Source organism: Haliotis rubra, unplaced genomic scaffold (assembly GCF_003918875.1).
Source record: "Haliotis rubra isolate DU_JTF1 unplaced genomic scaffold, ASM391887v1 Scf11, whole genome shotgun sequence".
Classification (NCBI taxonomy): domain Eukaryota; kingdom Metazoa; phylum Mollusca; class Gastropoda; order Lepetellida; family Haliotidae; genus Haliotis; species Haliotis rubra.
Window position 1 is genome coordinate 4639451 of NW_025765003.1, and position 13261 is coordinate 4652711.

General features: G+C 39.0%; 1 protein-coding gene across 2 annotated transcripts; it reads right to left on the reverse strand.

Moving 5' to 3' along the window:
• Positions 1-429: 429 nt before the first annotated feature.
• On the reverse strand, positions 430-8709 carry LOC124285229. 2 transcript variants are annotated; one of them, XM_046721435.1, is made up of 3 exons: positions 8336-8709; positions 5411-6176; positions 430-2290 (listed from the first exon to the last, which is right to left on the reverse strand). In XM_046721435.1, exons 1-3 carry the CDS (start codon positions 8595-8597, stop codon positions 2053-2055), a joined length of 1266 nt encoding a protein of 421 aa, XP_046577391.1. In that variant the 5' UTR covers positions 8598-8709; the 3' UTR covers positions 430-2052. The 2 variants fall into 2 exon arrangements, with proteins under 2 accessions (XP_046577391.1, XP_046577396.1); XM_046721440.1 differs by having other exon boundaries at positions 2148-2290; positions 5551-6176.
• Positions 8710-13261: the final 4552 nt, after the last annotated feature.

The window sequence follows — 13261 nt, forward strand, 5'->3', positions numbered from 1 at the left end:
TACCAGCCCAAAATGGATTTAACCAGACCAAATATTCTGAATTTTACTCAGATATATGGAACATCTACAATTTTTACCAGACCATCGGGCTGGCTAGCTGTAAATTTAGACCGTCCGTCAGAAATCTAGACCGTCTCGGGCTGTCGGACGGGCCTTATTTCATACACTGCCCCATGATGAGCTAAGTAAGCAGAACAGATCAAATAAGCATAGAATCAGACAAAATAACTACATATGAATCACCTGAATAACATGGGACTGACACAGTAAGAAGCTTTGTACAACACAGCATAACGTATAATATGATATAGGATGATAGTCACAGAAAAAGGAAGTATGGACACTCAGGAAATATCTGACAAACATTTCGTAACATCGGTACTGCTTATCTTTTACCTTTATTATCCACACTAAATAGATTAAAAATTAGCTGTTTGAAATTTGAGAAGATGACTGTGTCCTCATGACACAGATATTGAAGTCTCACTTAACAGTTACACTATTACACATATCAACATCTGCACTACATCAACTGTGACACAGGGTGAATGAAAGTACTATAGGAATTAATATGACCACCAGATAGAACTATTCTTTGTCCAACATCATTATCATGCCATATTTCCTAGAGTTAAGTGAATTACCAAGAGAGTTCAGTAAACTAATCCTATAATCTCACTCAGAGTAAAGAGAAGAGGTACAGGTTATAGTTACCAAATATGCTTTCTACTGTCCAGAGTATAATAGTTAACTAATAATTACAGAAGTTATAGTTTTAATCATACTCTAACAAATAATAACAGTAATAATATCTATTATTTCTTTAACACATCTCCTCACCAAAAAACGGTTTCATTTCAGAGATAATGCTTTACATCTTAAAATATATTAGAGCAATTGATCCATCCAAAAATAACAAAATCTCAAATCATTAATGTAAGGATACATTCACAGAAGCACTTTAACAAAATACATAAACAGAAAATATGCTATCTATAGTGTAGAAAAGTGGGAAGGAAGGTCTTGCCACAGTCTTAATGGAGGGGCGGCATTATCACATCAACCCAGACCACAGGTCATGCTGGAAAAGCGGCTCAAGTAAATGATCTAAATTTCAGGACAGAACAACACGTCCCTCCAGATTTTCTCTAATCTTGGGCTATGTGACTAGTAGCCAATGAAAGACCTTCACTACCCAACTTTTAACATAAAGATCAATGTGGAATTCCTTGTCATATTGGTCGCCATGCGAACATAAGGTCAAGAAATTACGTGTGACTTGGCTGACTTTTTGTCATTGCACTTCATGATGCTATGGAAAACAACATTCACTCACTCACTCACTTGAACACTTCATTATAGCATTTGTCCATTTGATCGATTTCCACTGTCACATCTGATAACGTTGCCGTCACACTAACATCAAATTGGCCAATGCCACAGCAAGAAACAGATTGTCACCAATCGGAACATGCAAAATGAATATGTAAAACTTCTTAATTACAATGTTTCAGCAGAAGATTTGATAATCCTGTTCTTAGTTTATTGACTTGCATCACTTACAACAATGCAAATGGTGAACATCATGTACCCATAATTATCATAGCCTTGTATCCAAGGGAAGCAACTCTGTACAGCCAGATGTGCAGATTCGGACATGGCAGAGCTCTGATAAAGTATTTCAGTTATATACCAGCATGGTAACTTAAATGTTAGAGGAAGGTCTAAAATTATGGCGGTCTAGGTAGGCAGGTACAGAAATGACAACCCAAGACAGGATTTCAACCCCATAATTATCAGGTTCTTTTATGACCAAGGGACATAACTCTACACACCGATCAGGTGGCATGTAAGACTTTGGGCCACTCATACCTCGTTGTAATTTGGACAACATCCCTACAACAAAATCAACGGTACATAACAAATGATGTGCGTACACATAGAAGCCTGACTTTTAGTCTCATACAAGTCATTTTGATCCATGTCTGGCCAACACAGAACCTTCTTCAAAACATGTTGGTCTAATTGACTTAATCATGTTTAAATCCAAAATCACTTTTCAACAGGTTTTATGTCCTTGGGTTTGGGGGGTTTCAGGATGCCAACTTTCCTCAGATATCTGACAAGGAAGGGTGTTACGGAGACGGTGATGGCAATTCGTGCTGGAGCGAACACCTTGTGAACGGCATAAGCCACCACAAAAGTTCCTGCCCCCGCTACAACAGCCTCTGATCCCACCAAAGTCTTCCCAATCCCGATCTTGTCCAAAAGTGACACCATGTCAATTCCACTGAAAAGCAAAAGGGGAAAATTGTAGTCAGCAATGTCACAAAACATAAGGGAAGTATCTTTAGTAGAAATTAAATACAAGATCATCAAATTACACCAGGATTGTGTGAGGTACAACTATCAAACCATTAGGTTTCATTATGTTAAAATTCTTTTCATCTTTCATGACTGTGCCAGAAAAGTCTCCACACAATGTACCTGTGGGGAATCACTTCAAACATGATGAGCTAACCCTTGAACCACCCAATTACCACACTACCCCTTGTTTCATGGATACGAAACATATCATTTGTACTGGCATAAACATAAGATTAATTAAATCCTGAATCTATATAATTATACACTGTATATCATGAAATTCATGTTAGGCCCCAAAAAAATAAATGTTGTGGTTCCAATTTCCTACATGTCAGAACTAGGGTAGGTAGGTAGGGTTTTTGTTTTTCTTTGCAAAATATCTTTACATTACTCATGTGTCAGAAAATAAATTTAATTTATTATGTGGTGAGTAAAATTGTTAGGCTTGGCGGGAATATTTAGGGTCGGTCGGGAAATCAGAACCACAAGCTTTTTTTTTTAGGCCTTAGCATTAATATAATGAGGTGTTTGTTTCCTGGTCATACTGGAGCATACAGCAATGACAGGTTAACATTATTCCCCAAAAGCATTGACATATGCAGTGAAGCTCACAATCAGCAAAGCTTGACAGAGAGACTGCTTCTCATTAGTTTCATGTCAAGTGTTGTAAAAAGTTTGTTACACAAGTCAATGACACTTGCCATTTGTGTATGAAAGCATCTTTGTTCTTGATAACCTGTCACATAATCCAGTGACATATTATTACACAAAAAAGACTAATCACCTACAAAGTGAACATTTTTGGTGAAGTAAAAGCATTTGTCTTGTTATATAAGACCTTTATTTACAATTGAAGGATTTTGCTAGCTCATGTAAAAATTAAATTTTTATTGGTTATGTGACCTATCTCATGCTTTTAGTGAGTGAGTTTATATTTATGCCTCTTTTAGCAATAATCTCATGCTTTTAAATCATGTCAAGCAGTAGAAGTATCTTTTGTGAAGGTAACTGAACTGATAACAGCCCATATGATATCATGGAATCCTAAATCTGGGGTCCTGTTGTTGGCTGATGTGTTCTTTATTTCATCTCTTTCCAGAACCCTCATATCTCCTCTAAGGGCCCTTGAAATTAGCCATTTGGTGCCCTGCGACATTTTGGTGCAAGTAAAACTCTGTAGTACTGTCAGTAGAAGTATGAAGAGGAAGGCATGTTTAAGTTAATGTCTCACACTGAAATGTGACTGTACACTTGGGTAAGCAGCAAACATAAAGCAAAATTCTGCGGAATGATAGGGATGGGAAAAAGTATTTGGTCAAAAAACAAGCAAAGATTGCAAGTAACACCTTAGACTATGATCAATATCAACTCAAAACTCCCTCAAAATGAATATGAGCCATACATCTGATTTCTACCCCCACCCATGTCACGATTGTACAAGTTTTGTTTTACAATGCTTAGTAATAACAGGGAGTGAGTGAGTTTGGTTTTACACCGCTTTTAGCAATATTCCAGCAATATCACGGTGGGGGACACCAGAAATGGGCTACACACATTTAGCCAATGTGGGAATTCGAACCCTAGTCTTCGGCATGACGAGTAAATACTTTAACCACTAGGCTACCCCACCGCCCATTAGCAATAACACATTTGGTTAACTTAATGCCGGAAGAAAGTTGGAAGTGACATACAGCTGAAGAATTTCACAGGGGAATGTAGCAGACAACCTTTCATTGTCAAACTTTGGAAAATCTTTGATTCAAACGATTATAAGGGTTTCTTGCACTGACAGCTGTGGAATGTAACTCTGCAATACAGTGGCCCTCCTGTCCTCACCAACCCCCATCTCACAACGGGAAAGATGCAACAATAAAGAAAATGACATGAGGTATCCAGTGATACAGAGGTTAAGAACACATGTACTCATGTAAGCCCTCCCAATGAACATGTCATGCAATGACCCAATGATCCATGAACAAATTAAGCATTGAATTCATGAACAATTTAAGCATCATGATCCATGAACAAATTAAGCAATGAATCCATGAACAAATTAAGCAATGATCCATGAACAAATTAAGCAATGAATCCATGAACAAATTAAGCAATGAATTCATGAACAAATTATGCAATGAATCCACGATCCTTGAACACATTAAGCAATGAGTCCATTATCCATGAACAAATTAAGCAATGAATTCATGAACAAATTAAGCAATGAATCCAGGATCAATGAACAAATTAAGCAATGAATCCACGATCCATGAATAAATTAAGCAATGAGTCCATTATCCATGAACAAATTAAGCAATGAATTCATGAACAAATTAAGCAATGAATCCATGATCAATGAACAAATTAAGCAATGAATCCATGAACAAATTAAGCAACGAGTCCATGATCAATGAACAAATTAAGCAATGAATTCATGAACAAATTAAGCAATGAATCCACGATCCATGAATAAATTAAGCAACGAGTCCATGATCCATGAACAAATTAAGCAATGAATCCATGATCAATGAACAAATTAAGCAATGAATCCATGAACAAATTAAGCAATGAATTCATGATCAATGAACAAATTAAGCAACGAGTCCATGATCCATGAACAAATTAAGCAATGAATTCATGAACAAATTAAGCAATGAATCCATGATCAATGAACAAATTAAGCAACGAGTCCATGATCCATGAACAAATTAAGCAATGAATTCATGAACAAATTAAGCAATGAATCCATGATCAATGAACAAATTAAGCAATGAATCCAAGAACAAATTAAGCAATGAAACCATGAACAAATTAAGCAACGAGTCCATGATCAATGAACAAATTATGCCAATGAATTCATGAACAAATTAAGCAATGAATCCACGATCCATGAATAAATTAAGCAATGAGTCCATTATCCAAGAACAAATTAAGCAATGAATTCATGAACAAATTAAGCAATGAATCCATGAACAAATTAAGCAACAAGTCCATGATCCCATTTCCCCATACTATGCAAAGAAACAATGACCACAATGCACTGCACTACCTGGACACTGCAAGGTAAAAGCCGCCAAGAGACATCAGGGATATGCCTGTATGAAATACTATCACAGTCGCTCCATATTCTTTAAAGGTTTTTTTAAGCTGCTCTGCCTGAGTGAGCTTAGGGGTTTCAGTTTGACCAACCTTGGGGTCAGACTTAGAGTCAGGGGCTGATGTGGAGTATCCACGCCGCTGTTGGTACTGTGTGACAACACTTCGGATCAACTGATCCTGTTCCGCAAACACTTGACCAAGAGATTTCCTTCCTTTGCTGAGACTATCTAGCTGGTCCATGCACTCTTTGAACCCAAAGCGGTGGCAGTTCTCCAGCCACAGTTTGAACCTAACACAGTCCTCCCCTTGCACTCCCTGGGGGCAGGGGGTATCAACTATGGGGAAACTATTCAAATCTCCCTGCAGTCCTTGGACACTACAGGTCTCGGCAGCCTCTTCCTGGTGCTGAGCAGACACCTGCTGACGATACTTCTCAGAGATGCTGTGAATGAGTTCATCTTGTTCTGCCAGCACCTGGGACAGTGTTTTCCTTCCGCTCTGGATCCCCTGTAGCTGTTGGTCACAGTTTTGCAGGCCGTATCGCTGACAACTCTCCATCCATAGCTTGAAGTTAACGCAGCCATCGCCCTGGATACCCTGTGGACTGGTCTCATTGTCCACATCTACTGCACGAGTATCTGGCTGGTCCACAAGAGGGCGCTGCTCACCAGTGTGAAAACTCCGACAGAATGCTTGACGAGGGTCTTTGCCATAACCTACAGGAATAAAATATTCTTAAAAAAATGTAATACAAAAAACAATAGCGATTCTATGCCTGAGTAAATTCAAGCAGTCATTCAAAGTGTACCAGACAAGGGTGATCAGACAGACATGATGTCCAACAACTAAAATTTGTATCTTGATTGGTGATGTTAAGATAGCATACTTTGAAGCTTTTGGCATAAACAGATAAAACTCAGTTTCAGAATCAACTTCAGAAGAATTTGTTTAATACATCTCTACCATCAGTTTTTATCGCAAACAAATTTGGACTTACAATTTTTTTTTAAATTCAATCTCACTGAAAATATTAATATTAATAAAATTAAGATTAAGATCAAATTAATAAAATGAGATGTCATGGTTATAGTATTCCTCCTTGTATATTGATTGTGTACTGAATCAGAAGTTCAAAAGGTGTTTCTGTCAGTTTCAGATATGTATAACTGAAGCAGCAACATCTGTTCCATGGATGACAACGATTCTGCATTCATCCGAGGAAACTACATATGTAATTGCTGTTTATATGATATATATCAGAGGGAACACAATACTATCAGCATGCTACACACTGTTCATATATATATAGATAGATATTAATTCTTGCTCTGCAGACAACTTGGTCTTCAGTACCAACAGATTATTGGAATTTGAGTTTTAATATGCTTGTCATTTTTGTAAATGAAATTGGGAGGTCAAACCCTGTACAGAGATTCATTATGTGACTGCAGTGTATGAAATAGCCAAAAACCCAGCTAGACATCAGGGCTGGTAACTTCAAAATGTTACCAGCCCAAAATGGATTTAACCAGACCAGACACCAAGAGATAATATATTTACTCAGAAACATGATGGAACATCTAAAACTTAAAAAGACCATCAGACTGGCTTGCAGTAAATTTAGACCATCCGTCGGAAATCTGGCCCGTCTAGGGCAGTCAGACCTTATTTCATACACTGGTGACAGTGTGTCATACTACATCTCCATTGTGTAACCCGTGAAGATCCGGTTAGAATTGGTCTTTTGCATTGTTCAGTAACCCAATGCTTGTTGTAAGTAGGATTTTAGCAAAAAATGGATGGAATTATCATGAAAACGTCCCCTAGTTATCAGAAATGAGCGATCTGCTACAAATGATAATGGCCCGCGGATTCTATAATCCTCCATATGGCACATAATTGATGACCTAGGGTTTCTGCAAATGATAACAGCCTTACCCCTATAACAGAAAAACAGCGTTACCCCTATACTAATGGGATCAGGTGGTCATGCTCACTGACTCGGTTGTATCCCTATTACCTAGATCAATGATGCTGATCACTGGATTGTCTGGCCAAGACTCGACTATTTACAGACCACCGCCATATAGCTGGAATATTGCTGAGTGCGGTGCTAAACAACCAACCAACACATTGTATAATACAGTCATCATCTAATCGCAACATTGGTGGCCATGGCATGGATTATTATTAGGCTGCTGCCCAGATAGCATTCGGACGTTGGCCAAACGTTGGCAATGTTGGCAAAACCATTGCCAACATTAGGCCAACGTCTGAATGCTATCTGGGTGTGAGTGAGTGAGGTTTAACACCACTTAGTCCAGCATAAAACTAGACGACTTTGCACTATACCAAGGTGTGCTCGATGTAGGCCTTGTGCTCGATGTACCACAGGGCACACATAGTTTCCATGATAGGGAATTGAACCTGTGTTGGCATGGTAAGTGAACACTAACCACTGAACTACTCTACAGGTTCCTGTTATATCAATATTGTTGTCTGACAATATCTACCCCTCACCCACAATGATACGTTGATCAAATGTAAAATAATTCACTAAAACTTATAAAAAAATGTCACCACTGATTATTTACATTACAACGTCTGTGTATTTACAATATCACCTCGTTATAACGCGAGTAACCCCCTGAAGACAATACACGACTAAGAAAACCTATATGGCTGATGAATTAGATAAATGGTACTCTCACATACAGTAAAATGTTATACATTTTGTACCTAATATTATTTAGTTTTCGTGGCCGTGCCAAGGTCGCAAAGCAGAACTCTAAACTACAACCTGCCACAGGGTCAGTGCATGATCACATTCGAGCAGACACGTGATCATACCTAAACATTTTACTTGGTTTTCTACCTTGAATGCCTTGGAACCCCGGTCCTTCTTGTGAATGTTTCAATGCTGTGGATAGCAGCAGCCGTGCTCTGTTGAGAGAAACCGACTTTGCGCTCCCCTGAAATCCCTCGATCAAAAGGTGAGATTTCTGCAGTCTCTGGTCGCTCTGTACAGGTGCCGACTCAGGGTGTTGTTGAGACTTGGCAGTTACTGTTGTCGAAAGAAAACGGAGTGACAGCGAGTTGGATTGTTTCAGCATAGCGGTACTTCTATTGGTTATCATGGTGAGCTTCTGTTGTCCCGAAATATCCCTTCCAGTCTGCAGTTTTATACTGCTGTGTCATGAAAGCGGACAACAACGTGATGTACTGGTGTGACCTGCTGACCTCCATAGACATGCGCACTGCTTCTGTGTATATTTCGACTGAGCATGCGTGAGCAACAATAACAAACACACGTGCTTTTGCGTGTTCAGGGAATTTAAGAAAGTATTTGCATGTTATACAAGCTATAAGATGGGTGTTTAATCACTATGGGTGCATTACAGTCACAGGGGTCAAATTAGCAGCAAGGTACATGATCACTTACGATGCCATATGCTACTGCAATAACATATCCGTCTGTTCATAGAACCAATGGTACTACGACTTCTTAATATGCTTATGACCATGTCTTGGTGCCAATGTTGGCGTTTCAAGACCCTATCATTAGAACGACACGTATATTTCCCCAGGACCTAGGTCTCATTATTTGTGTTTCAACGGGCGTTTATAGTCATTAACCTCATGAGGGTAAGGCCATATGTGATACCCAGGTTTTAGGCGACCCACAATGTAAGAACTTTCATGTACATCCGGTGGAAAACAGCCAGCGAGGTCACATAATAACAGCATTCGTGACCAACTCGTGTTATTCCGGACAAGCCGAATACCGTGTGTTTTGTAAGGTTGTAAGATCTTTCTAAGGTTTTGAGCCTTATTTAGTCTGTTTCTTCTAAACAGATCTTTGGGGCGGTTGGGTAGCCTAGTGGTTAAAGCGTTCGCTTGTCACGCCGAAGAAAGACCCGGGTTCGTTTTCCCACGTGGGTATAATGTGTGAAGCCCATTTCTGGTGTCCCCGCCGTGATATTGCTGGAATATTGCTAAAAGCGACGTAAAACCCAAATCACTCAACAGCTCTTTATCAGAATACATCCAGTGATATGATATAATAACTAAGTTACGTACCCAGTACCATGTTTCCTAACAGTTCTTTATCAGAATATATTCAGTGGTGGATTGTGTATTGTCTATGCCAGCCATACTGAATATTATGAAACTATTAGGCGAATTAAATAGGCTCACGGTATCTCAAACACAAGCAAAGAACTAAGCACTAAAAAACCTGTGTGATTGTGACTTGAGCATTCTTAAGAACAATCTTTGAAGTTTTGTGAATGTAAGTTATGCACAGAGCAAGTTCAAGATCAACACGGCCATGGTCGATTATCTGGTGTATAGAATGGAGATTTGGTACAGTGGATATCTGAGGTTGGGTGGTTTAAATCTTCCCCCAAACATGATAGTGACAACTTATAGTGCCTAGTCACTCCTTATCTATAAACGCTGCCGCGCCTGTTGTCTATCTCTGTTACCTCTGCAGGTCAGTATATGCAAATAGACCCCTTAGTCATTCTTACCATGCATTGTGATTTAAGGTGAGCACCGTTGCTTAAAATGTTTACCGACCTCTTTCTTTTATATAAAATGCACGGTGGTGGTGTGTACATTAGTGGTGTTCCGATTAATCGAAATAACCGAAGATTGGTCGCAGTGACCAAACGACCAAGCAATCGATCACATTTTCTAATAATCGAAAATAAACGATTTTGGAACTACTGTTTTAGTCTTTAAAATACTTGACAATGGAACATATCGTTGAAGTGTCAGGGCCTGAAAACGTGTTTAATTCTTAGAAAATTCACTTCACTAACTGAAACGCCATGACTAAATATTTCTTAAAGACTCCGGGAAGTTTATGTTCATGATACATTAGTCATTACTTTAAAGTAGCAAGTTGCATCATGTTTTTTCATATCTGCAAAAACAACCTGGATAGGAAAATCTGAAAAATGACGCTAGCCAATTATTTTCGATGATTGTTCGTTGGTAATGAATCAATCATAAATTGTGAGATTTCAACCAGTTCCCAACACTAGTGTACATTAGTCACGATAAAAGGGGCTAGCACGCTATATACTGCATATGTTGAAGGTACGGTTCACTTGACTAAAGGCACACCAGGAAAATATGTTCAGCACCGCTATCTATTTTCGTTTAAAATAGTCACTTTCCTAATTCATATCTGTTTTGGTTGTAACAAAACACATTTGTAATCACATGTATTAGATCCGGTGATCTGATTGTGAAGTAGTGAGTGAGTGAGTTTAGCTTTGCGCCGCATTCAGCAATATTCCAGCTATATGGAAATAATCCAATCTGAACTAGACAATCAAAGAGATCAACAGCATGAGCATCGATCTACGCAATTGCGATACGATGACGTGTCAACCAAGTCAGCGAGCCTGACCACCCGATCCCGTTAGTCCCTCTTACAGGCATGGGTTACTGAAGATCAGTTCTAACAAGGATCTTCACGGGTTGGATTGAGACGTACATGTATACAACCATGAATACAGTGCCTTGGTTATATCCCAAATATAACACGTGTTATATAAAGTATACACCCATGAATACAGTGCCATGGTTATATCCCAAATATAACACGTGTTATATAAAGTATACACCCATGAATACAGTGCCATGGTTATATCCCAAATATAACACGTGTTATATAAAGTATACACCCATGAATACAGTGCCATGGTTATATCCCAAATATAACACGTGTTATATAAAGTATACACCCATGAATACAGTGCCATGGTTATATCCCAAATATAACACGTGTTATATAAAGTATACAACCATTACTGATGGTGACTAGCAAGAAGCAAAAAATGCAGTGGTTATTCGATGGTGATGTACTTCATATTGGTATCTACGTTGTGTTTTGGACCCCAAGTTTGCAGTGTTTAGGATGCTGTTTTCGGCTTAGTAGTTTTGTTAACATTTGAAATGTTTCGGTCAATCCCCGTCTACCCTTTCTCTGGCCGACAGTTAGACGCCTTTGCCAATGTTTGGTGTTCTTCAGTTCATAAGCGTTATGAAGATCAGGGATAAAATTTTCTTCTGCTAAAAAAGTTGTCGCAAGAGGGCTCCTCGCTGACTTGGTTGTATTCTACTTGTGCAGATCGATCCTCATGTCAATCACCGGTTTGTTTAGTGGATTTTTTTATTTACAGAACGACGTAATGTGGCTTGAATACCTAATGCAGCGTTAAACAGATTCAGGATTCAAAGCTAACTATATAGTCCAGTTTAGGACATTTTCACCCGCTTTTGCTGACGACTGAGGCCAGAATAGACTATGCGTTCGCTCGTCAGGCTGATGACCCAGGTTAATCACCATAATGCCTACGCCCTTCCTGCGTCTCATGCAGCTGCGGATTATAGCTCCTACACCAGTTTCCTATTTGTCAACAGCGAATGAAAACAGGATGTTATGAAGAACTGTTGAAATGGGATATTTCATCATCCATGAGGTGTAGTGGGCTTAAACTCCCCATTTGTTTAATTACATGGCGGTTGCATACACTAGCGACGATATTTACAGGCAGATTTGTGGTGTTTCATACGTCGCAGCTTGGCATGTACGAATACCCAACTCACACTTATTGACTCGACCCAACCAATAACTGCTCTCTCCCCAAATGCCAAGCACCAGGCATGTAAACAAGAAACCTAACGCTTAGTCTCAGAATATATATAATGTTGATAGAAACAAACAAGTCCTTTCAAACTGAAAAGGACCCTAGTGGGCCTGAACCTGAACCCGAGAAGCTTAACTTGCTTGATATATGGTTTTAGCACTGCAGAGAGGGACCAACAGAAGAGAAAATGCGGTTCAGGGACTGTGAGACTAGGTAACAAGTACATGTTTTCCAAGTGGCCATAAACTAAACCATTAAAGTGTCTGAACAAGAAATCACATTGCTTTGAGCCGACCCTTTAAATCGTCTAGTGGAGAGCAGGTTCGGTCCCTGGAATGTGTCTTCTCAAAAGGCCTATATACCCCATGAAAAAGTAGAGTTGAAGGTTCTCTTTTCTTGGCCATTTTTCGGTTACATCGGTGTGGGCAGTCATGGACATTAATCGGTTTAATACAACATAAGTGTGACGCCAATAGGTCAAGGATCGAAAATGTGACGTCGCGGAATCTGGTGCAAAGAATCAGAATCCGATTATGTGGATTGTTGTCCATTCTACTAAACAGAGTTGCTATGGGAGACAATACAAACAAATACATGCCCTCCACCTTTGTTCCATAAAAATGATACTTGGTTAGTCACCATCATACCCTCTTGGCTTCACCAAAAGTGTACAAAGAGTCGTTTAACACCCTCTGAAAGGAAGAATGGAAATAAAGTTGGGAAACCCAACTCACGGTCAACCTGAACACACACCGATTATTCATTATTCGATGTCATTTCTGTCTGCCCTCAGGCCAAGAAGAGCTGCTGGAAGCATGTTCTCCCCACACTACAATGTACATTTGTCAATACGTCATGTTCCAAGGACCTCCACTGATCATTAGGTTTAGTGTTCTTACAGAGCACCCACAAGAAGTCCAGTAAATGTATGCCCAGACAAGTCAGTTGACAGTTATCCAAAATGTAACAACTAAAGCTGCTCAATGATAACAGAACAATATCTGTTTCTACATCTTTATTTAACATTTTTACATTTTTTTTCTTCACATTTATACATCATTTTTTTTCTCTTTTCTACACGTTTTTCTTTTCATATCTTTCTTTCTGTACATTTTTTTCAATTCTTTTGTTTTTAA

What these genes read in the sequence shown, in the direction of transcription:
- LOC124285229 (XM_046721435.1), bottom strand. Translation starts at nt 8,597, where the DNA reads ATGATAACCAATAGAAGTACCGCTATGCTGAAACAATCCAACTCGCTG. An exon ending in GGGGTTCCAAGGCATTCAAG is followed by an intron (nt 6,177 to 8,335) that starts GTAGAAAACCAA and finishes TTATTCCTGTAG; the next exon opens with GTTATGGCAAAGACCCTCGT. An exon ending in TTTTACCTTGCAGTGTCCAG is followed by an intron (nt 2,291 to 5,410) that starts GTAGTGCAGTGC and finishes TTTGCTTTTCAG; the next exon opens with TGGAATTGACATGGTGTCAC.